The 26127-nt window shown below is 45.8% G+C and overlaps 1 protein-coding gene across 2 annotated transcripts in view; it reads left to right on the plus strand.

Annotated features, from left to right (window-relative positions):
• LOC124551066 (ras-interacting protein RIP3-like) overlaps positions 1-26127 on the plus strand; it is a 69688-nt gene that overhangs the window by 14757 nt on the left and 28804 nt on the right. For both annotated transcript variants that reach the window (XM_047125951.1, XM_047125952.1), the window contains exons 2-3: positions 11013-11219; positions 24431-24611. In XM_047125951.1, coding sequence (XP_046981907.1) covers positions 11013-11219; positions 24431-24611 — 388 coding nt within the window. The remainder of the gene's footprint in view (positions 1-11012; positions 11220-24430; positions 24612-26127) is intronic.

The raw sequence follows: 26127 nt of genomic DNA on the forward strand, positions 1-26127 counted from the left end.
TATTGGCTAGCTGCGTTGTTTAGCGGTTGCCGCCAAAGATGCCCATTAACAGTTACTAGGCGCCCGATTTGCGTTTCAAAAGAAAAATTGGTAGCTTTGATTTCCGTAGCACATGTACACCGAATTATTTTCTTCAAAAGTCACAGGGTTCATTTAACACAGCACGATGTTTTGTACAAAATTATTCCCTTTAATATTAATGTGGAATAAACTATTATTGTTATTATTATTGTCCAGAGACAATCCAGTACACGGTTCGCGTCTCGTTATATCTGTTCGCAATCGTGGAACACTGTAGTTTTTCCTTAAGTCGGATTTTATTAAAACAGTTTCTTTCATATGTTTCCTATGAATGGTCACACTTTAGCCCGCTAATAAATGTCCAAACAAGGTCTGTAATCGAAAGTCAAGTTGTGACGCGTTGTCTGAATAGTAGCTTCGGCAACAACTGAAGTTCATAAATTGAAATTTATGATATCGATCTTTTATCGATTGAGATGTTCGCTAGATGTTAACGATATCTCTGTTCTGTCAGTTATCGTGAATCCGGCGATAAATTTAGCGAACAGAAATTTACTGTCAACTAGCCCGGCTCCCAGTGAAGTTCACACAATGGTGCATAGACTTAGGAGACGCCAATACTCAAGACTCAAACGCTAAAAACTCGGACACTAAAATCTGGATCACGGACGCTACTAGACACTAAATACTCTCAAACGCTAAAGACGTAAGAACACTTTCGTTGGGTTTCTATAGTAGTAGTCAAATAAAATGCACGTTCGTTAGTAACTCTTTGAATAAAGCCCCTTGCTACTTTGCAGATGATGCTCTATTTCATTGGCTCTTATTTTATTTAATTTTCTCTACTTTAAAACCGGCATTCATGATTTTAGATAAAGTACAGGAATTGCTCGTAGCCAACGCCAAGGGGCCAGTTTTCGATTCCCGGCTGGAGCAGGAGATTTTCTCCGCTCAGGGACTGGGTGTTGTGTTGTCCTTATCATCAGTTCATCCCCATCTCCGACGCGCAAGTCGCCCAATGTGGAGTCGAATGCACTAAGTACTTGCCCTCGGCGGCCGAACTCCCCAGAATGAGGGACTCCCGACCCACAATGCCGTACTCTCATTTCCATTTTAGCTCGTGGCCAGTTCGAATAAATTTTAGTTTCAAGTAAGACCAGGTATATAACGACGGGTTACAATGCGAACCGGAAACTTCCGAGTAGAATACTCAGCCGCAGGTAGCAACGAGGCGTCTGCAGGGGCCACGGGTAACTACGTACTGAGGGTGATACTCAAGTAGAAGTAGTATTTCTCAGGACGTACGACTCGGCGCTTCCAGTGGGTCAGTAGCCCGCTACACCTGTGCCGCTGTTGCCCGGATGATCGGCCGTAACCTGAGCCTGCGAGAGAAAGTGGTGGCCACTCCGGCGCGAAGCACCTGCCGTTACTTCCAGAGGATACGCGTGGGGGCCACTGCCGCATGTCTCGGGTCACAAGAGGTAGCGTTACACACACAAGCGCACACTCTGCACTGGCCGTCCCTCTCTTACTGCATGTTTTTATTTGAATCTACACATAAGAGTCAAAGAAACTAGTACACCTACCTAATACTGTGCAGGGTCCCCGCGACCACACAGAAGTGCCGCAACACGAAGTTGCGTGGACTCGACTAATGTCTGAAGTGATGCTGGAGGGAATTGGCACCGTGAATCCTGCGGGACTGCCGTAAGTCAGTAAGAGTACGGGGGGGGGGAATCTCTTCAGTACGTAGCAAGGCATCCCAGATATGCTCAATAATTTGGTGACCACCGGCCGTGTTTAAACTCAGAAGAGTGTTTCTGGAGCCACTCTGTAGCAATTGTGGACGTGTGTGGTGTCGCGTTGACCTGCTGGAATTGGCCATGTCTGTCGGAATGCGCAATGCACATGAATGGATGCAGGTGATCAGACAGGATGCTTATGTACGTGTTACCTGTCAGAATCGTATCTAGACGTATCAGGGGTTCCATATCACTCCGGCCCATACCATTACAGAGCCTCCAACAGCTTGAAAACTGCCCTGCTCACATGCTGGGTGCGTGGCTTCATGAGGTTGTCTCCATACCCGTATACCTCTATCAGATAGATACAATTTGAAACGAACGGCAAAAATCACTGCAGAACTGAATGTCGCACTCGGAAACCCTGTCGTCTACGTCTACGTGATTACTCTGGTATTCACAATAAAGTGCCTGACAGAGGGTTCAGTGAACCACCTTCAAGCTGTCTCTCTACCTTTCCACTCTGAAACGGCACACGGGAGAAACGAGCCCTTAAATTTTTCTGTGCGAGCTCTGATTTATCTTACACTCCTGGAAATGGAAAAAAGAACACATTGACACCGGTGTGTCAGACCCACCATACTTGCTCCGGACACTGCGAGAGGGCTGTACAAGCAATGATCACACGCACGGCACAGCGGACACACCAGGAACCGCGGTGTTGGCCGTCGAATGGCGCTAGCTGCGCAGCATTTGCGCACCGCCGCCGTCAGTGTCAGCCAGTTTGCCGTGGCATACGGAGCTCCATCGCAGTCTTTAACACTGGTAGCATGCCGCGACAGCGTGGACGTGAACCGTATGTGCAGTTGACGGACTTTGAGCGAGGGCGTATAGTGGGCATGCGGGAGGCCGGGTGGACGTACCGCCGAATTGCTCAACACGTGGGGCGTGAGGTCTCCACAGTACATCCATGTTGTCGCCAGTAGTCGGCGGAAGGTGCACGTGCCCGTCGACCTGGGACCGGACCGCAGCGACGCACGGATGCACGCCAAGACCGTAGGATCCTACGCAGTGCCGTAGGGGACCGCACCGCCACTTCCCAGCAAATTAGGAACACTGTTGCTCCTGGGGTATCGGCGAGGACCATTCGCAACCGTCTCCATGAAGCTGGGCTACGGTCCCGCACACCGTTAGGCCGTCTTCCGCTCACGCCCCAACATCGTGCAGCCCGCCTCCAGTGGTGTCGCGACAGGCGTGAATGGAGGGACGAATGGAGACGTGTCGTCTTCAGCGATGAGAGTCGCTTCTGCCTTGGTGCCAATGATGGTCGTATGCGTGTTTGGCGCCGTGCAGGTGAGCGCCACAATCAGGACTGCATACGACCGAGGCACACAGGGCCAACACCCGGCATCATGGTGTGGGGAGCGATCTCCTACACTGGCCGTACACCACTGGTGATCGTCGAGGGGACACTGAATAGTGCACGGTACATCCAAACCGTCATCGAACCCATCGTTCTACCATTCCTAGACCGGCAAGGGAACTTGCTGTTCCAACAGGACAATGCACACGTCCGCATGTATCCCGTGCCACCCAACGTGCTCTAGAAGGTGTAAGTCAACTACCCTGGCCAGCAAGATCTCCGGATCTGTCCCCCATTGAGCATGTTTGGGACTGGATGAAGCGTCGTCTCACGCGGTCTGCACGTCCAGCACGAACGCTGGTCCAACTGAGGCGCCAGGTGGAAATGGCATGGCAAGCCGTTCCACAGGACTACATCCAGCATCTCTACGATCGTCTCCATGGGAGAATAGCAGCCTGCATTGCTGCGAAAGGTGGATATACACTGTACTAGTGCCGACATTGTGCATGCTCTGTTGCCTGTGTCTATGTGCCTGTGGTTCTGTCAGTGTGATCATGTGATGTATCTGGCCCCAGGAATGTGTCAATAAAGTTTCCCCTTCCTGGGAAAATGAATTCACGGTGTTCTTATTTCAATTTCCAGGAGTGTATTTAATCGCGATGATCATTTGTAGGTGGGTGCCAACAGAATGTTTTCGCAATCGAAGGAGAAAACTTCATGTATCATGTCTGTGACACTATCTACCCTATTTCGTGATAATACAAAACGAGCTGCTCTTCTTTGTACTTTTTCGATGTCATCCGTCAGTCTCATCGGATGCGGATCCCACACCACACAACAGTACTCCATAGTACGGCGGACAAGCGTGGTGTAAGCAGCCTCTTTGGTAGACCTGTTGCACCTTCTAAGTGTTCTGCCAATGAATCGCAGTCTTTGGTCTCCTCTACCCACAATATTGTCTATGTGATCGTTCCAATTTAGGTTATTTGTAATTGTAATGCCTAAGTATTTAGGTAATTTATAGCCCTCCGATTTGTGTGACTTATCGCGTAATCGAAATTTATCGGATTTCTCTTAGTACTCATGTGAATAACTTCACACCTTTCTTTATTCAGGGTCAATTGCCACTTTTCGCACCATACAGATATCTTGTCTAAATCATTTTGCAAGTCGTTTTGATCATCTGGTGACTTTACAAGACGGCAAATGACAGCACCATCTGCAAACAATCTAAGACGGCTACTCAGATTGTCTCGTATGTCGTTAATATAGATCAGGAACAATAGAGGGCCTATAACACTTCCTTGGGGAACGCCGGATATTACCTCTGTTTTACTCGATGACTTTCCGTCTATTACTACGAACTGTGACCTTTCTGATAGGAAATCACGAATCCAGTCGCACAACTGAGGCGAAACTCCGTAGGCACGCAGTTTGATTAGAAGACGCTTGTGAGGAACGGTATCGAAAACCTTCTGGAAATCTAAAAATATGGAATCAATTTGACATCCTCTATCGATGGCACTTATTACTTCATGAGTATAAAGAGCTAGTTGTGTTTCCCGAGAACGATAATTTCTAAAACCGTGCTGACAATAAATCATTTTTTTTTTGAGGTACTTCATAATGTTCGAATACGCCCTAAAGAAAGGCGAAGGGAGCTCCATAGGTAGGGAACTGCAGGTCGACCTGGAGTTGCAAAACCACTCATCAGTGACACACATATCTGTTGCAGAAACCAAAAAATACATACTTTGGGGCAATGGAAGAAAGTCATTTGGTCGAATGACTCTTGTTGTACACTGTTTCCAACTTGTGGTCGAGTTTACGTCCCAAGAATGAAACATGGGAGCCATTCGGTTACGATTTCGGCATCGGTGTCGAGGTTTTCAACCAGCCTCTGTGGCCGAGCGGTTCTAGGTGCCCCAGTCCGGAACCACGCAGCTGCTGCGGTCGCAGGTTCGAATCCTGCCTCGGGAATGGATGTGTGTGATGTCCTTAGGTTAGTTAGGTTTAAGTAGTTCGAAATTCTAGGGCACTGATGACCTCAGAGGTTAAGTCCCATAGTGGAGGAGGAGATTTAGTGTTTAACGTCCCGTCGACAACGAGGTCATTAGAGACGGAGCGCAAGCTCGGGTTAGGGAAGGATGGGGAAGGAAATCGGCCGTGCCCTTTCAAAGGAACCATCCCGGCATTTGCCTGAAACGATTTAGGGAAATCACGGAAAACCTAAATCAGGATGGCTGGAGACGGGATTGAACCGTCGTCCTCCCGAATGCGAGTCCAGCGTGCTAACCACTGCGCCACCTCGCTCGGTTCAGTCCCATAGTGCTTAGAGCCATCTTTTCGAGGTTTTCTATTAGGCCTACTGGTTACTCAGCAAGGTACCATTACTGCCAATGATTATGTGATCATTTTGGCGGATCAGGTGAATCTCACGGCGTAGTGTTTGTTCTCCAATGCTGATGTTGTGTTCCATTAGGACAGGACCCCTGTTCACGCACCCCGAATCGTTCACGACCGGTCTTTTGAGCACAAGGGCAAATTGTCGCATCCTCGCTGGCGACCACAGTTATCACATCTCAAAACTGTAGAGCCGTTATGTTTTACTTTTGAGAGAAGGGTGTGCTATAGCTATCCACCTCCATCATCGTTAGCGCAACTTGGCTCTATCTTGCAGGAAGAATTGTATAGGATTCCCTTGAAAACCATACAGGATCTGTATTTATTCATTTCGAGACGACTGGAAGCTTTCTTCTGTGCCAGTGGTTTTCCTACACCGTATTAGTGATCGTAATGTGTCGTGTTTTCGGTGTTTGCATGTTTTTGTTATGTCAAGCCTTTTCGATACTTTTTCACCCTGACATCCTGAAACGTCCCCTTGGAAAAATTAAGCATGACTGTGCTGGAAAACTTCTTACGTTATTTGATTTTCAAACAGCTGAGCAAAACTGGACGTACACAGACAGTTCTCTCTTTACTTATTCTGATCATCACTAAACTGACACACAATATTTTTAGCGCAACGCAATCTTTCAATAATCCCTACAAAAGAATGGCCCTGACTAACAATAACCTATATCTCCCATGAATCACTTACCCCACAAAAATCTTGGTTACTCGAACTACTGCAATACAACGAGCGCCAATACTGCCAGCTAAATAAAAGATTCCAGCTACTGAAGGCACTAACTACTGATAGGCATGGTTAGCAAATGAAAGATTTTGATAGAGAACAAACAATGTATTTACCTTAATAGTTTTCAAAAGTCATAATATATATATCAGTTCATGACATCCAGTCTTACAAATTTCCTTTTTCTGACGGACACACTTCCAGATTGTCCGCTTTCAAAACTCTGCCATCTCTCTCCCTACATCCACCACTGCTGGCGGCTCACCTCCAATTGCCCAACGCCACGCGCTGTTCACATCCAACTACCCAAAACTACAAAAGCGAATATTCCAGCAATGCCAACCAGCCACAGACTGCACACAGCACAGTCAGTGATTTTCATACAGAGGGCTACGTGGCGTTACCAATATAAAAACCTAAACAGCTTACTTACAACCCCAACGAAATAATGAAAGAATAAAAAAATTATCGCATATTGCGTATTCACCTTGAGAGAGACCAGCTTGTTCCATCTCATTATAATTAGCTTATTCCATAGCGTTATATTGAATGCTATATATGTTTGGGATATTTTCATCATTTTTTCAAATTTAAGAACTGATATAACTCGAGTGAAGAAATGAACTACCTGCATATTTAATGCATAATTACGTAAATGCACTTCCTTTCCTTAATGCTTCTACGTTCCCTTGGATTAATTAATTTTGAGTTTTTATTAAGAGTTCGTCTGCTAGTAGTGGCAAGGCAGAGATGTGGTCACTCTGTAGGTTGGTTGGTGTCAACATAAGTTTGGGGTAAAGGCAGCGATGATGCACTTATTTGCCAGGGGTAGTTCGGGGCTGGTAACAGGTTCCCCTCCCGTCCAGGGCGGAAGAGAGGGCCGCCATGACAGGGTCACTCTGGCAGAAGCTGTTGAACTGAGCGGGCGGAATCGAGGGCGATCTCCGTCTTTGCCGCCAATTTCTTTGTGGGATGAGGTATAATTTATTATATTGTTACCCCATTAGCTGAGTGGTCAGCGAGTTGGACTGCCACGCACGCGGGCCCGCGTTCGATTCCCGGCTGGGAAAGGAGATTTTCTCTCCTCAGGGGCTGGGTGTTGTGCTGTTCTCATCATCACTTCTCCACTGTCGACGCGTAGATCGCCCAGTGTGGCGTCGCACTCAATAAGACCTGCACTTGGCGGACAAACTTCCCGACTGGGAATTCCCGGCCACTGACGCCATACGCTCAGTTCCATTATTATCTTGTTATTAATCAGCTCTTTCTCAGAATGGAAGCAGTTAGCATGTCGTTAAGACCATTCCTTTTTTTGAGAAATTTTGCCTGTAAAAAATTAGAATTTTCAGTTACGGTTTCTTTTCCAGAAGTGGGCATGGGGGGATCAAGATATCCATTTGTAGTAAAGCGATGAGTTAGTGTCTTCAGTACACGAGAGCAGCAATAGTACCAAAAATCATATAGTTCCACTTTTAGCAGTAGCGTTTTGCATTCTTGAAATTTCTTACTGTTGCTACAGTAACATAGGCATCACCCGGCCTAGTTAGCTTAACACGTGGTCGTAACTGCTGACGAGAAATTTAGACGACGATTCCGTCTGAAACCTGCTAGGATATGCGCGTGTTTTGTGTGAGTTACTTAAGGCTCTAAGAGTGTGACGTAATTTTTTGAGCAAATTCATAAATGTTGTGCACGGATCTCTTCAGTCATGACTAACCCCCATTTGCAAGCAGCAACCTAGACGATGCTCCACGTCCTAACTAATTGGTAAATAATGGGTTGTGCGTGTGACAACTTGTATAGATTGAAAAACAAGAATGAACAGTGAGGTGAGTACAAAAAATTAAGCGTTGGTGTCAATCACCCACGTCGTGTCGAATTGCACCGCCAGCAAGCTATCAGCTCGTTCTTTAAAATAGTTACGGTGAGGATGCTTGCGTGTGCTGTTAACTGTTAATTTGCATGTGCCAAATTTTGTAGTATGTTTTAGCTTTAAGAATTTTTTTATGTATACGAGAGATGTTTGTTGTGTCTGCTTTGTTCCCCCGTTTTCCCGCCAAGAATCTTTCCTATAATTTTGACTATGGGAACGGTGCTGAGAAGTAATGGAGAGAGTGAACATTGAGGAACCGAAGCGCGGTTCATTAATTCATAACGATTCGGTCCAAGTTATAACATGGGGTGCGAATTTCAATCACTGTCCAAGCAGACCAGATGCAGCAACGTAGATCCCTATCCTTTCCCAGTGCACAATACTACAAAAACGAGATCAGACTTCTGATAGTATAGGCACATTCAGTGCGAGAGAGTGTTGAATAGATTACTGATAATTTGGGCACGCTTAGCTATAAAGGGTGCTGCACGCAGGGAATATTATATTGACTTGTAAGTAATAGATTTCAGCTATCAGTAGTCCTTTTGGAACTTTATTGGTAGATCTAGATTTCAGCTATAAACTAGCCGTTCTCAATGCACTATCATTTTTGATCAATGCGTGTAATGCTTGTTGGTCGGGCTTCATCCACAGTTCATTGAATACTATTCGTCTTTGCTTTGTTAATTGCAATTATGAGATAGCTTAAGTAGCGAGTAAAAAGAGATGGTTAAAACATTTGTAAAGTTTCTGGGTAAGTAATTAAAAATGTCATATGTACTTAATTTCATGGATTGAGTGACTCGTTATAACAACCCCGTCCTGTGTAGAGAACAATGTTGGCACTAAGATGAAGTCATGATAATCTGACAGGAATGAAAATTAACCAGGATAGAGAATATACATCATGTTAGAGCGTGCAGATTAATTACTTGCCCACTTGGTTGTTTGAGCCCTCACTCGCGTTATCCGTTGCGAAATATTAATATAATAATCAGCTAATCAATCAGATACTAACCTCTGGCCGGTCCCCTTTCAATGAATCCTTCTGAGCATTGAACCATGTTGGTAAGTAGCGTGTATATGAGATGTCTTGGCACACACGCAACTGGCATGCTCTAACATAAATTGAGAGAAAGAGAAAAAAAGATAGTAACGGAGAAGGTAACCGTTCAACCTTTGCGGAATTAAACCTTTGGCATCATGTATGACATTTAGCTTATTACTTCTTCATTACTCACTCTATCCATAACATATTTTGCAGACAGTATCTGCATGTAACACTGAATGAACCTGGAAAATTATATCATTGTACGGCATGTACGAGGGTTATTCGAAAAGTAAGGAACGATCGATCACGAAATTGAAAATACAATGAAAATCTGATGAAGCTTTGCGCAGATGCAATGGGCACTAGTATACCTGTCCATCGCATCATGTCGCTCTTTTCAGCTCTGAGCTCACAGTGCGAACGAAAATATGGCTAGAAAGTAGCGTCTCCCACCAAGTATAAGGACCTGGCGAAAGAATTCGCCTGAAGCTATGCAATCCCCATAACATAACTGTCATGCGGTTTCGTTCTGCACGACTATTTTCGGCCGCACTCTGCAGGGGCAATGAAGATGCTCCTGCAGCATTTTCGATCGGACTTGTTTGATCACCCACAGTACAACCCGTAACTGGCTACCCCTGAGGTTCATCTCTGCTCAAATGAACCGCTGGCTGTGAAGACACTATTTTGACACTGACAACGTGCTGCAGTCAAGAGTAGAAAACTGTCGAAAAGCACTGGCGGCTGTCTATAACGAGGGAATTGAAAAGTTGGTACAACACTACGGCAAATATCTAAGTCTGAGCGGCGACTGTGTAGCTGGAAGGTGTAGCTAACAGTTGCAAATAAAACAGATTTTCACTGAGGTTTCCATGTCGCGACCTGTCGTTCATTACTTTCCGAATAGCCCTCGTGGTTTAGGAGATATGACGTCATCAACGTCGAGAAAAGTGAAAAACTGATTTTTCTTAAACTGGAGGACAAAGTACTCAGCTTTTACTGATTCAGTGATCGAGTTTTTAAGGAATCAGAGTGGGGTTGTATTGTATATTAACTGGGGACCTAGAAACGACGGAGAGGCTCCGTCCCCGCCGCAGCTGCAGTGGTCAATATTGTGCGGTTCGGCCCCCAGTGGACCCCCCCAGGGAAGTCTCATACCAGACGAGTGTAACGCCAATGTCTGCGTGGTAGAGTAACGGTGGTGTACGCCTACATGGAGAACTTGTTTGCGCAGCAATCGCCGACATGGTGTAACTGAGGCGGAATAAGGGGAACCAGCCCGCATTCGCCGAGGCAGATGGAAAACCACCTAAAATCTATGCACAGACTGGCCAGTTCACCGGACCTCGACACAAATCAGCCGGGCGGATTCGCGCCGGGGACCAGGCACTCCTACCCACCCGTAAAGCCGTGCGTTAGACAGTACAGCTAACCGGGCGGGCTCGAGTGGGGTTACTAGTGAGAACTATTGGAGCAGGCATGTTGGCGCTATATAATACGTTAGCAGGCTGAGCATTACATCCCAAGCTTCCTCTCACTCCCTGGACGTCAGACGCTATCACTTGCTCTGCTGGTGTCGACTTGGTGGGACTGAGCCCTGGCCGCGCGGGATGAGCCGAGCGGTCTGGCGCTGCAGTCATGGACTGTGCGGCTGGTCCCGGCTGAGGTTCGAGTCCTCCTTCGGGCATGGGTGTGTGTGTTTGTCCTTAGGATAATTTAGGTTAAGTAGTGTGTAAGCTTAGGGACTGATGACCTTAGCAGTTCCGTTCCATAAGATTTCACACACATTTGAACATTTTGAACATTTGGATTGTGCCCTGCTGCAGGTGTTCCTGTTGCTCGCCGCCTGCCTGTGTGCCCGCACCACGGTGAGCGCCGCCCCCACCACCACGGAGGCGACCCCTGCGGACGCCGTCACCACGACGCCCTCTCCTGCAGAGAACGCTGCGGACGAGGAGCGAGAGGCCGTCGTCCCAGAGGAGCCGGTGTCCGACAACACCGCCCTCGAGTCGGAGAAGGACGTCGAGGTCGAGGTACGTCACTCACTGCTTTATTTCTATCCTTTCACTCCCTCATATCAGGAACGTTTGCTGGACCTGTCGGATGGAAAACAGTCTAACGAACACACATTATGGATAGCTGGTAAATCGAAGAAAGATGAAAGTAGTAACAGAAATGATGTTAGCGATAAAATACAAATCCTAGACCATGGACAAAGAGAGAAAAGACAGATAAACCCACGGCGGACGAACCAAGGAGGACAGGAAAAGTAGACTAACCTAGTCAAAGGAGGCACAGGTGTCCAAAAGAAATCTGCTACTATTAAACACAGGTCTACATCTACATCTATATCTACATTTATACTCCGCAAGCCACCCAACGGTGTGTCGCGGAGGGCACTTTACGTGCCACGGTCATTACCTCCATTTCCTGTTCCATCCGCGTATGGTTCGCGGGAAGAACGACTGCCGGAAGGCCTCCGTACGCGCTCGAATCTCTCTAATTTTACATTCGTGATCTCCTCGGGAGGTATAAGTAGGGGGAAGCAATACATTCGATACCTCATCCAGAAACGTACCCTCTCGAAACCTGGACAGCAAGCTACACCGCAATGCAGAGCGCCTCTCTTGCAGAGTCTGCCACTTGAGTTTGCTAAACATCTCCGTAACGCTATCACCGTTACCAAATAACCCTGTGACGAAATGCGCCGCTCTTCTTTGGATCTTCTCTGTCTCCTCCGTCAACCCGATCTGGTACGGATCCCACACTGGTGAGCAATACGCAAGTATAGGTCGAACGAGTGTTTTGTAAGCCACCTCCTTTGTTAATGGACTGCATTTTCTAAGGACTCTCCCAATGAATCTCAACCTGGCACCCGCCTTACCAACAATTAATTTTATATGATCATTCTACTTCAAATCGTTCCGCACGCATACTCCCAGATATTTTATAGAAGTAACTGCTACCAGTGTTTGTTCCGCTATTATATAATAATAGAATAAAGGATCCTTCTTTCTATGTATTCGCAATACATTACATTTGTCGATGTTAAGGGTCAGTTGCCACTCCCTGCACCAAGTGCCTATCCGCTGAACATCTTCTTGCATTTCGCTTCAATTTTCTAAAGCCGCAACTTCTCTGTATACTACAGCATCATCCGCGAAAAGCCGCATGGAACTTCCGACACTATCTACTAGGTCATTTGTATATATTGTGAAAAGCAATGGTCCCATAACACTCCCCTGTGGCACGCCAGAGGTTACTTTAACGTCTGTAGACATCTCTCCATTGATAACAACTTGCTGTGTTCTGTTTGCTAAAAAGTCTTCAATCCAGCTACACAGCTGGTCTGACATTCCGTAGCCTCATACTTTGTTTATCAGGCGACAGTGCGGAACTGTATCAAACGCCTTCCGGAAGTCAAGGAAAATAGCATCTACCTGGGAGACCGGATCCAATATTTTCTGGGTCTCATGAACAAATAAAGCGAGTTGGGTCTCACACGATCGCTGTTTCCGGAATCCATGTTGACTCCTACAGAGTAGATTCTGGGTTTCCAAAAACGACATGATACGCGAGCAAAAAACATGTTCTAAAATTCTACAACAGATCGACATCAGAGATATAGGTCTACAGTTTTGCGCATCTGCTCGACGACCCTTCTTGAAGACTGGGACTACCTTTGCTCTTTTCCAATCATTTGGAACCTTCCGTTCCTCTAGAGACTTGCGGTACACGGCTGTTAGAAGGGGGGCAAGTTCTTTCGCGTACTCTGTGTAGTTTGAGAAAGAAATTGCCTGAGAATGCACTAGTGGCATTCAATAAGTAACGCAACACATTTTTCTGCAAGGACCTTGATTTTATTCAGGATTCCAAGACACCACAGTATTATTCCCCACTGTTTCGGCTATAAAACCCTATTTTTCAACATAATCTCCATTGAATGCGACATCCTTACGCCACCTTACTGGGAAGGCCGATATTCCGGCATGGTACCACTCTGCTGGTCAAAGTCAGAGCCAACTTTTTGCTGCATCAATAACCTCCCCATCAGCACTGCTTTCAGCCGAGTGCATCCTTGATTGCGCCGAACATATGGAAGTCGGAATGTGCGAGATCTCGGCACACTCCATAGAGTACTCCAAGTGATGGACGAGTGTGTCAACACTAATAACAGAAACGTTCACTTCAGCAACCATGTGTTTCATTGTCATCAGTCGATCACTTCCAATGAGAGTGTCCGCACGTTCCAACACTGAAGGAGTCACGGCTGTGTGCGGCGGGCTTGCACGCGAGAGAATGTACAGGCCTGCGGGACCTTGTTGCGGTGAGGACAGATGTCTCGCCCAACGACTTACCGTGCTTTTTTTCACTGCCAGATCTCGGTAGACATTCTGTAAGCGCCTACGAACATCTGCGATGCTCTAGTTTCCCGCCAAAGACCAAAAAGGAAAACTCAATGGCCGGCCGGAGTGGCCGTGCGGTTCTCGGCGCTACAGTCTGGAGCCGGGCGACCGCTACGGTCGCAGGTTCGAATCCTGCCTTGGGCATGGGTGTGTGTGATGTCCTTAGGTTAGTTACGTTTAATTATTTCTAAGTTCTAGGCGACTGATGACCTCAAAAGTTAAGTCCCATAGTGCTCAGAGCCATTTGAATCAAAACTCAATGACAGGTCTCTCCTTGAAACGCACCTCTGTCACAGACGGCAGTTTGAATGCTACATACTGCGCCCCCACCTATCGGAAATTCATAAAACTACAGGAGCTGAAGCAGGAATATTTCAAAAATTTTTTTTTACAGAAACTGGCCTAGAAAAGGAATGTTATAGTACTTATTGAACTATTCTCGTACGTTTGAAGCATAGCATTGTGTGGTAGAGAATGATGGACAGTGTGAATACTGGAAAAGATGAAATTCGAAGGGTTTTGGCTGTAGTGCCACACAAGGATGATAAGAAATTATGTTTCCTGTCGAATATGCGAGAATAGGAATATGTGGGAAACACTGACAAGAAGAAGAAGAGACAGGATGATAGGAAATGTACAGGGTGATTCAAAAAGAATACCGCAACTTTAAAAATGTGTATTTAATGAGAGAAACATAATATAACCTTCTGTTATACATAATTACAAAGAGTATTTAAAAAGGTTTTTTTTCACTCAAAAACAAGTTCAGAGATGTTCAATATGGCCCCCTCCAGACACTTGAGCAATATCAACACGATACTCCAACTCGTTCGACACTCTCTGTAGCATATCAGGCGTAACAGTTTGGATAGCTGCTGTTATTTCTCGTTTCAAATCATCAATGGTGGCTGCGAGAGGTGGCCGAAACACCATATCCTTAACATACCCCCATAAGAAAAAATCGCAGGGGGTAAGATCAGGGCTTCTTGGAGGCCAGTGATGAAGTGCTCTGTCACGGGCTGCCTGGCGGCCGATCCATCGCCTCGGGTAGTTGACGTTAAGTTTTCATAACTAACCTTTTTCGTAGGACTCTCCATACAGTTGATTGTGGAATTTGCAGCTCTCTGCTAGCTCTGCGAGTCGATTTTCCTGGGCTGCGAACAAATGCTTGCTGGATGCGTGCTACATTTTCATCACTCGTTCTCGGCCGTCCAGAACTTTTCCCTTTGCACAAACACCCATTCTCTGTAAACTGTTTATTCCAACGTTTAATACACCACCTATCAGGAGGTTTAACACCATACTTCGTTCGAAATGCACGCTGAACAACTGTCGTTGATTCACTTGTGCCGTACTCAATAACACAAAAAGCTTTCTGTTGAGCGGTCGCCATCTTAGCATCAACTGACGCTGACGCCTAGTCAACAGCGCCTCAAGCGAACAAATGTACAACTAAATGAAACTTTATAGCTCCCTTAATTCGCCGACAGATAGTGCTTAGCTCTGCCTTTTGTCGTTGCAGAGTTTTAAATTCCTAAAGTTGTGGTATTCTCTTTGAATCACCCTGTATAAAGACATCGGGGAAAAATTTCCATCCCACTAGAGGGAGCTGTAGGAGGCAAAAACTGTAAGAGGAGGCAGAGACTGGGGTGCCCGTCAGAACGAAAAAAGCTACGAGGCAAGGTCTATTAAAGATAGAGAAAAGTTTGGCTGGTAGTTTTAATGCTTCAGGTGCTCTACGTAGTCCCCTCTCACTTGAGTATAACGCGCAGAACGCTCACACATCCACGTGATTCTGTCAGGAAGTTGTTCTACTCGCTTGTCACATTGGCTTCAATGCCGGTCATGTCATCAAAGTCTTGACCCTTCGTGTGACTTTATGCACTCTGTCCCTTCTACATCTACATCTACATCGATACTCCGCAAGCCACCCAACGGTGTGTGGCGGAGGGCACTTTACGTGCCACTGTCATTACCTCCCTTTCCTGTTCCAGTCGCGTATGGTTCGCGGGAAGAACGACTGTCTGAAAGCCTCCATGCGCGCTCTATTCTCTCTAATTTTACATTCGTGATCTCCTCGGGAGGTATAAGTAGGGGGAAGCAATATATTCGATACCTCATCCAGAAACGCACCCTCTCGAAACCTGGCGAGCAAGCTACACCGCGATGCAGAGCGCCTCTCTTGCAGAGTCTGCCACTTGAGTTTGCTAAACATCTCCGTAACGCTATCACGGTTACCAAATAACCCTGTGACGAAACGCGCCGCTCTTCTTTGGATCTTCTCTATCTCCTCCGTCAACCCGACCTGGTACGGATCCCACACTGATGAGCAATACTCAAGTATAGGTCGAACGAGTGTTTTGTAAGCCACCTCCTTTGTTGATGGACTACATTTTCTAAGCACTCTCCCAATGAATCTCAACCTGGTACCCGCCTTACCAACAATTAATTTTATATGATCATTCCACTTCAAATCGTTCCGCACGCATACTCCCAGATATTTTACAGACGTAACTGCTACCAGTGTTTGTTCCGCTATCATTTAATCATACAATAAAGGATCCTTCTTTCTATGTATTCGCAATACATTACATTTTATTACATCGCAGGATAGCATTGGTAAGACCAAATCTTATCATGTGCGATGATTTTTTTTCCACAAAAGACTGCTCGACGTTTTGCATTTCAGTCGATTTGAGACATGCGTCACGCGTCGTTGTTTTTGCCCAGGAGACTTAGCACACACTTCTCAATTGTTTAACACATTCTGAAGGCTGCCTTGAATGCTCCGTTTACAGATATTACTCCACTGCAATTTGTGATGTAACAACGTTGACACACTACGGCCGCATGTCTATTACTTAACACAGCCTGCCCGCAACTGAGTGGAATGGTTAGTTCAAACCGACACCGTAGTACCGCGCTGACACCGCTTCTACACCAGGCACAAATTCAGCACGGAAACTTGTTGGACGGAGAGAGAGAGAGAGAGAGAGAGAGAGAGAGAGAGAGAGATTCTAACTCTAGTAACTTAATAGTTAATGGACGAACTAATCGAAGAGCAGGGGCTTGCACCACGCCGTTGAGCCGCAGGAAATTATTATCTCAGAAGTAACAAGTAAGACGACGTAGCAAGCAATTCACAATAGAAACCATGAAACCTGGACACTATTCATGAAAAGCTATGTTCGGAGGACAGATCTGATCTCAGAGGCACAGGTGGAGCTCCTACATCAGTAACTCGGCTCTCATGGCATTACATCCCGTCTGCGGCTTACGTGCGACAGGTGCGGAAGCGGTATGTTACGAGGGATTTGAAAGATGTTCCCAGCTTGTTTGCACTTTCGCCTCTGCCACTAAAGGTGTGAACTGTGAAACGTTGTGGAAAACCTTGCGGCCACATAGAGATATGCGACATTCTCAACTGTCGCTCGCTATAGACGATCACTCAGCTTCACAAGTGTAACGATGACATGTTAAAATCTATCCTCAAAATATGTTTCTATCTTACGGCGTAATTCTGCCTTTGGTAAGACGATTACACTGACACGAGTAATTTCTCCGAATCGTTCCACCGAGCGAGGTGGCGCAGTGGTTAGCACACTGGACTCGCATTCGCGTCCGGCGATCCTGCTTTAGGTTTTCCGTGATTTTCCTAATTCGCTCCAGGCAAATGCTGGGATGGTTCCTGCGAAAGGGCACAGCCGACTTCCTTCCCCGTCCTTCCGTAATCCGATGAGACCGATGACGTCGCTGGTTGGTCTCTTCCCCCAAAACAGTCCAACCCGAATCAATCTACATGCTGAGCTCTGCCGTACTTCTGTAAATTAGTCTCTCTTTCCTACATCTACCAGTTGTACGGAGTCCGCTATTCTTTATGATTTAGGAACTTTGAGGCAGCATGCCCATTAGTAACCTGAGGAACGCAAGCAATGTAAGCCATCCTTCTTAGAATCGTCTAAATATTTTCCTGTGTATTACCGTTTTTCTTTTACTGTTTATGCATCGTAATTTCTGAGGAGGAGATTGGACACCAGTTCGTCATTTACCTAAATGACAGTTGAAAACCCTCTAAGGAACCACATCCAAGGTGTGAGTGTATCAGACCTATGGTCGTTTCCACTAAATTAAGACTCCTTTCCTTTAGCACAATCTTCACCGTTATTTCCGATGGAGAATTTTATTTGTTGGTCCGCCGCTGAAAGTGTTCTACTGGAAATAGTTCCACGTTTTTTGTTGTTGTTGTCTCAGTCTGATGTTTGATACAGGTCTCCATGCTAGCCTGTTCTCTGAAAGTGTCTTCTTCTCTCCTTATCTACCTTGGTCTCCCTCTACAATTTTTAGCCCCACGCTTCCATCCATTACTACACTGACAATTGCTTGTTCCCTCAGGATGTGTCCTGTCAACTGTTCCCAGATGGCGGTCGCTACTATATTTGCCGTAACGGAGACGAGTTTTACTGCATACTTTATCACCTTGAATTGTTTGAGCTTGTAAAGCAGAGAAACTGACATCATTTTCGGTATCTGTTGTGTCAAATTCTTATTTTCTACAAAGACGTTATTTTGGAACGTTATGGACTGACACCTGTAATCAGTTCGTGTTTGATCTTGAGTGAGTTATAATGTGCAGATACACTATGTGATCTGTGGTGTCACCGCCAGACACCACACTTGCTAGGTGGTAGCCTTTAAATCGGCCGCGGTCCATTAGTATACGTCTGACCCGCGTGTCGCCACTATCAGTGATTGCAGACCGAGCGCCGCCACACGGCAGGTCTAGAGAGACTTCCTAGCACTCGCCCCAGTTGTACAGCCGACTTTGCTAGCGATGGTTCACTGACAAATTACGCTCTCATTTGCCGAGACGATAGTTAGCATAGCCTTCAGCAACGTCATTTGCTACGACCTAGCAAGGCGCCATTACCATTTGCTATTTATCTTGTGATGCATGTACCGTCAGACCGATGTTCACCAATTATGGATTAAAGTATTCCAGAAGCTACGTACTTTTCTTGCTACTATAAAGTCCTAGTCCTATTCCAGAACTCACGCCAGCCTGCGTGAGCTTAAACGCGTGCCTTTCGGCTTCCTCCTAGTGGCTTGGCTGTCTTGCCAAGCCACAACATGATCAAAAGTATCCGGACCCCTGGCTGAAAATGATTTAAAGGTTCGTGGCGCCCTCCATCGGTAATGCTGGAATTCAATCTGGTGTTGGCCAACCCGTAGCCTTGATGACAGTTTCCACTCTCGCAGGCATACGTTCAATCAGATGCTCGAATGTTTCTTAGGGAATGGCAGCCCAATCTTCACGGAGTGCTGCTCTGAGGAGGGGTATCGATGTCGGTCGGTGAGGCCTGGCACGACGTCGGCGTTCCTAACCATCTCGAAGAACTTCTATAGGATTCAGGCCAGGGCTCTGTACAGGCCAGTCCATTACAGCGATGTTATTGTCGTGTAACCACTCCGCCACAGGCCGTTCATTATGAACAGGTGCACGATCGTGTTGAAGGATTCAGTCGCCATCCCCGAACAGCTCTTCAACAGTGGGAAGCAAGAAGGTGGTTAAAATATCAATGTAGGCCTGTGCTGCGATAGTGCCACGCAAAACAACAGGGGTGCAAGCCCCCTCCATGAAGAACACGACCACACCATAACACCACCGCCTCCGAATTTTGCTATTGGCACTGCACACACTGGCAGATGTTCACCGGACATTCACCATACCCACACCCTGCCATCGGATCGTAATATTGTGTACCGTGATCCGTCACTCCACACAACGTTTTTCCACTGCTCAATAGTCCAATGTTCACGCTCCTTACATCGAGCGATAGTCGTTTGGCATTTGCCGGCGTGATGAGTGGCTTATGAGCAGCCCCTTGACCATAAAATGCAAGTTTTCTCACCTCCCGTCTCACTGTCATAGTACTTGCAGCGGTTTGGAATTCCTGTGCGATTGTCTGGATAGATGTCTGCCTATTACACATTACTACCCCCTTCAACTGTCAGTCAACAGACGTGGTCTGCCTGTACGCTTTTGTGTTGTACATGTCCCTTCACTTTACAATTTTACTGTCACGTCGGAAAGAGTTAACCTAAGAATGTTTAAGAGTGTGAAATCTCGCGTATAGATGTATGACACAAGTGACACCCAATCACCTGACGACGTTCGAAATCCGTCAGTTCTGCGGAGCGCCCCATTCTGCTCTCTCAAGACGTATAATGACTATTGAGGTCGCTGATATGGAGTACCTGGCAGAAGGTGGCAGCACAGTACACCTAATATGAAAAACATATGTTTCTGGGGGTGTCCTGATACTTTTGATCACATAGTGTATTTTTTCCTATTTGTTATTGATTATATCGATGATTTGTAAAACTGAGTTTTAAAAGAAGTGTTTTTGACTCATTTTAATGCTGAAGACTGTTACAAGATAATTAAAAATACGTTACCAAAAGGGCTTTAGCAATAAATATGAGGGTTTTCGATAGGTCACAAAGTGGAAACCACAGTGAAAATTAGTTTCATCTTGTAGTTACATCTTTAAGGGGGGTAGGACGTCAAACGGGCCGACTTGGAGCAGGAGAGGCACCACAGGACGTTTTAATTTCCACTGTCTATACTTTTACAAATAAATTCATAAAACTTTGTCAGCATGACCAGGAAGTATTTAGAATTCACACTCATCGCAGTGCAAGTTCGAAAACATAACAGAATGATTTTTGTTACATGTGAAATTTCATCATTTTTTTCACTTACTAATGTCAGTACTTGTTGCTATAGGTACACTTTTCTTCATAAGTAAGAGAGATTCTTCGATGAATTTTGCACAGCATACAAACCATACTTAAAGATGTATGAAACTCTACAATTTTCCAAATCTATTAAAAACTGTGGTAAAAATTGAGGTATTAACTACAAAATTTGTGTTTTTTCTAAACATGATGTTTAAAATACAACAGCTCATTCGTTTTTTCATAAATTAAATAAATTCTAGAGTTTCATACACCTGTAATTATGGTATGTATGCTGTGCAAAATTCATCGGAGAATCTCTCTAACTTATGAAGAAAAGTGTACCCATAGCAACAACTGCAGCCATTAGTAAGTGAAAAAAATGATGAAATTTCGCATGTAAAAAAAAATTATTTTGTTGTGTTTTTGAACTTCCACTGCAATGAGTGTGAATCCTGAATTCTTCCTGGTGATGCTGACACAGTTTTATTAACTTATTTGTAAAAGTATAGACAGTGGAAATTAAAATGTCGTGTGATGCCTCTTCTGCTCCAAGTCGGTCCATTTGACGTCCTGCCCCCCTTAAATAGTTGTCGCTTCGACGTAGACTTTTTTCGTGGCGTTGTAAAGACTTTCCAGTACCGTCGTCACATAAAACAGCCGCCTGTGCCTTCCGCCAATTCTCTGCAGTGGTCTGCCTTTCATTGTTTGCGCCAAAGTGTGCCAGCGTTTGATCTGAGGAGAGATGAACAACGGAGGCAGCCAATTAAGAACTGTATTGTGGGTGATCGAACATTTCCCATCGAAAACCCTGCAAGAGCGTCTTCATTGCCCATGCAGAATGCGGCTGAAAATTATCTTGGAGAAAGAAACGCATGACATGTATGTTATGTGGGCTGCATAGATTCAGGGGAAATTTCTCACAAGATCCACATACTTGGCGGGAGACACTGTTGTTTTAGGCATTTCTGGGTGATCACTTGGCGCTCTGAACTGAAAAGAGCGACGTGAAGCGATTGACAGGCACACTAAAGACACTGCCCAACACATCTGTCCAAAGTTCCATCGGATTTTCACAGTGGTTTCCATTTCGCGCCAGAACGGACCTTACTTTCCGAATACCCCTCGTATACAGTTACCGCTGAGTTAAAGCCATATCTGAGTATTCCACTAATGACCCCAACCTCTGTCACAACCGACCCTGGCATGGGGGTCTGATGTGATAAAATAATACGTCATCTAGAATTGGTCATGTGAAATAGCTGTTGCATCTAGGAATAAACTTTCGGAATTGATATGAACACAGATGTACACACAAAGATAATTGTGACATAGAGGTGACACTACGGACGGAAATATAAAAATTATCACAATCGTATCCAGTTTGCCCTTAGAGATTTCAGCGCTGTTTTCCTAGCTATTTATTACACTGTTGTCGATATTTCGTTTGACACACCCTCGCAGAAATTGAAGCTGTACCTGACCCAGACAATTGGGAATTAAGGAAAATGGGAAGGACGACGCCCACAAATCAACTCGCTGTTATTTCATGTAAATAACAATTTATTGATTTATTACTTTTGAATACATTGTTGGAGTGAACAGTGGTCAATGTGTTACAAATATTTTCTATCAAAAACAGTCTTGATCACAATTTATTTATTATGGTGATCGGTTTCGACCACTACTGTGGTCATCTTCAGACCAATGAGTAAGAATGTCCTTCTGGTGGAGAATCAGCAGTAGTGATTCTCCAGGAGTAGGAGGTTCTTACTCATTGGTCTGAAGATGACCACAGTAGTGGTCGAAACCGATCACCGTAATAAATAAATTGTGATCAAGACTGTTTTTGACAGTAAACTTAAAATTTAACTTAACATCAAAGAAATAAATACTGAAATTTAAATCATAAGGCCACATTTTAAAAGAAATATAACATACTTTTAATAATTACAATACGAAAAGAGGAAGGTATGTAAAAGTTCAGGTGCAATTTGCAATTTAAATCTTGAGGCCAGAGTCTGGAGGAATATAACATGCTTTTTTAATAATAATAATAACAGGAAAAGGTCAGGTGTAATTTGCAGATTAAATCTTAAGGCCACAGTTTGGACTAATATGATTACAAAGTTACTCTTTTCAGACTACTGTAGTCAAACGAAGCCACACTTAATACTCATCTCGAGTAAGGTGTCGGCGCTGCATGGACGCGAGAGGTGGCTTGAGATGGTAATTTTTTAAACAAACAGTCTGATGACCTGTCCGGCAGGTCGGTCCAGGGTGAAGCAGGTGAAACAGGCTGCGAGCAACGTGAAGCGGCAGTCCGTAGAACCCGATGAACTGCGGTATCACTAACCAACGGTCGGAAGACCCCGAAGTAGCCCCTCTCCACAGCCGGAGGCCCCACTAGCTGGCGGACACGAGGAAGCCAAGCCCCACCAACCGACCTAAACGCCCCACACAGCCAACGTCCAACAACCAATTTCCTGTGTCGGACGGATGCGGCTTTCGCTGACCAACTTGGCTCAAACAACCCAACATAGCTCTCACATAGCGACCCGATGTCACAAATAACTCTGCTCTAACGTGCAACTCCGGTGTCTAAGACCAACTGTCTCTCCCTCGCAGAGATATGCCGCCAGCACTTCCTCCTAGGCCGACTTCGACCAAAGACAGAAAATAAACAGATAGTAAATGAAAACTGTGTGCCGGACCGAGACTCGAACTCGGGACCTTTGCCTTTCGCGGACAAATGCTCTATCATCTGAGCTACCCAAGCACGACTCACGCCCCGTCCTCACAGCTTCCCTTCTGCCAGTATCTCGTCTCCTACCTTCCAGAGTGAAAATCTCATTCTGGAAACATCCCCCAGGCTGTGGCTAAGCCATGTCTCCGCAATATCCTTTCTTTCAGGAGTGCTAGTTCTGCAAGGTTCGCAGAAGAGCCTCTGTGAAGTTTGGAAGGTAGAAGACGAGGTACTGGCAGAAGTAAAGCTGTGAGGACGGGGCGTGACTCGTGCTTGGGTAGCTCAGTTGGTAGCGCACTTGCCCGCGAAAGGCAAAGGTCCCGAGTTCGAGTCTCGGTCGGGCACACAGTTTTAATCTGCCAGGAAGTTTCATATCAGCGCACACTCCGCTACAGAGTGAAAATCTCATTCTAGTACAATATATGTTAAAAAATGACGAAATTCATCCAGCTGTATTAAGGTGTTGGTTTTATTGGCGACTAGTTTCGATGTTGTTACAACATCATCTTCAGGCCAATACTTGTTGACGGCAACTGTATTTGTCTAACACTAGTAGTCAGTCGTGAGATAGGCGTGTGATGGAACACGCCTGTCTCACCACTGACTACTAGTGTTACACACATACAGTTGCCGTCAACAAGTATTGCCCTGAAGATGATGTTGTAACTGTTGTGTCTAGACAAGACAGCCTAGACACAATGAGAGGAAGCCGAAAGGCACGCGCTACGCTCACGCAGATGGGCGTGAGGTCTGAAACAGGATACGTAATGAATGCTATAAAGAAAAGTCCGTAGCTTCTGGAATACTTAACTTTAATCCATCCTTTTGGTACATCTGGAGCTTGTGGCGATACAAGTGAGACTCTTTAGATACATGCAATGTTACTAATAGCGCCTTGCTAGGTCGTAGCCATTGACTTAGCTGAAGGCTATTCTAACTATTGGCTCGGCTAATGAGCAATGCTTCGTCCATGTAGTCGCTAGCAAAGTCGTCCGTACAACTGGGGCGAGTGCTAGTCCGTATCTCGAGACCTGCCTTGTGGTGGCGCTCGGTCTGCGATCACACAGTGGCGACACGCGGGTCCGACGTGTACTAATGGACCGCGGCCGATTTAAAACTACCACCTAGCAAGTGTGGTGTCTGGCGGTGACACCACAGTAACAACATCGAAACTAGTCGCCAATAAATCCAACACCTTAATACAGCTGGAGGAATTTCGTCATTTTTTAACATAGACAGTAAACTGGAGCCGGTGCCGCCAGACAAGACCAAACCGGAGTAAAGTATGACACCACGGCTTAGTACCAACAGGGAAGCACGAATGCTGTGTGGTGACTGGAGTCTCTGTTGACAGGTGAAGAGCGACGACTCCAGCAAAGACAAGCGCACCATCGAGGGCCAGCTGTCGTACGGCGGCGGCGGCAACGCCCTGGGCGGCTTCGGCCTCAACCCGCAGCTTCAGAGCTACTACCAGCAGTACGGCCGCGGGCTCTTCCAGCAGGAGCCCAAGAAGTTCCAGCACTACTACTACAGGGGTGAGTCTGTCCGCGCACGCCGTTGCGTCTCTGTGTAGGCACGTGGTACTTGTACAAATCTCTTTCGTACATTGGTCGAGCGATACTGGCAAGGTAAACGCCCCATCGCATCACCCCCAGATTAACGAGGAGAGGCCACGACGTTTGGAACGCGCAGTTTTCTCAATAAGCGTTACTGAGAAAATCGCAAGATACTTTCGGTCGTCAAATATACCGGGTGATCAAAAAGTCAGATTTGAAAACTTAATAAACCACGGAATAATGTAGATAGAGAGGTAAAAATTAATACACATGCTTGGGATGAGATGAGGTTTTATTAGAACATAAAACAAACAAACAAACAAACAAAGTACTGAGTAAAATTTCTCGGTGTACATGCCGCGTCAAATCAGGATAAATCTCCAAGCTTTCGACCACTACCTCCATGGTCGTAGTCAGGGCTAAAACTGACTGTCGTGAACTAGCGAGGTTCCCACTTTTATACGCAAAGGATGGCTTCTGATTGGCTGGAATACGTCAGCGATATGGCGCGTAGCGAAGTGGTGCCCTCTACTTCCATAGATGTAGTTGCTATCCCGCGTTGCTTCCAGCGCCATCCCTTGAATCAGGAGGTAAAGTGCGAGAAGTTTTTCTCTGCGATTTTTCTTTATCCAGTGCACTCTTCCAAGTGTTGCTAAGTGCATAGCCGTTGTCTCTATTAAAGTTACTATCGCTAAGTCTAATTTAGACTGCTTCCCGGATCACAGAGTCCCAGTAATTCGATGTATGGGCTATTACTCTGGTTTCTTCAAATAAAATCTTATGCTTGTTAAGCAGGCTATGTTCAGCCACCGCTGATTTTTCCAAATACCTGTTTTCAGGTGGCGCTGGTGCTCGATGCAGTGGCCGGCAACGGTTCTTACAGACTGGCCCACGTAACTCTTGCCGCATTCGCAAGGAATGGTATAAATTCCCAGCACTCTTAAGCCGAGACTATCTTTGACTGGTCTCAACATTTCCTTAATTTTCCTAGGTGGTCGGAAAACTGGTTTTATTCCTTGCCTCTTCAGGACTCTGGCTATCTTGCTCGTTGTAGCACCGCAAAAAGGAAGCCGCGCTATGTGTTGGTCCTCTTCTTGTATGTGGCCAGCATCGTGTCTTACTTTCTTGGACAATACTGATTTAATTTCACCGGCAGAATAACCATTCCTCTTGAAAACAGTCGTCAAATGGTTGATCTCGGGACCGAGGTGGTCCTTGTCGGAAATAGTCCTGGCTCTGTGTACTAAAGTATTCAGCATAGCTCTCTTCTGAGACGGATGATGGAAGCTATGGCTATGCAGATATAAGTCTGTATGGGTTGGCTTCCTGTACACAGAATGGCCCAGTCGTCCATCCGGCTTTCGCTCTACCAACACATCTAAAAAAGGTAACTTCCTTTCCTTCTCTACCTCCAATGTAAATTTTATGTTTGGATGTACACCATTCAGATGTTCGACGAACTGCTGCAGCGTGTCGCTGCCGTGTGGCCAGATTA

The sequence above is a fragment of the Schistocerca americana genome, chromosome 9 (genome assembly GCF_021461395.2).
Source record: "Schistocerca americana isolate TAMUIC-IGC-003095 chromosome 9, iqSchAmer2.1, whole genome shotgun sequence".
Taxonomy (NCBI): Eukaryota; Metazoa; Arthropoda; class Insecta; order Orthoptera; family Acrididae; genus Schistocerca; species Schistocerca americana.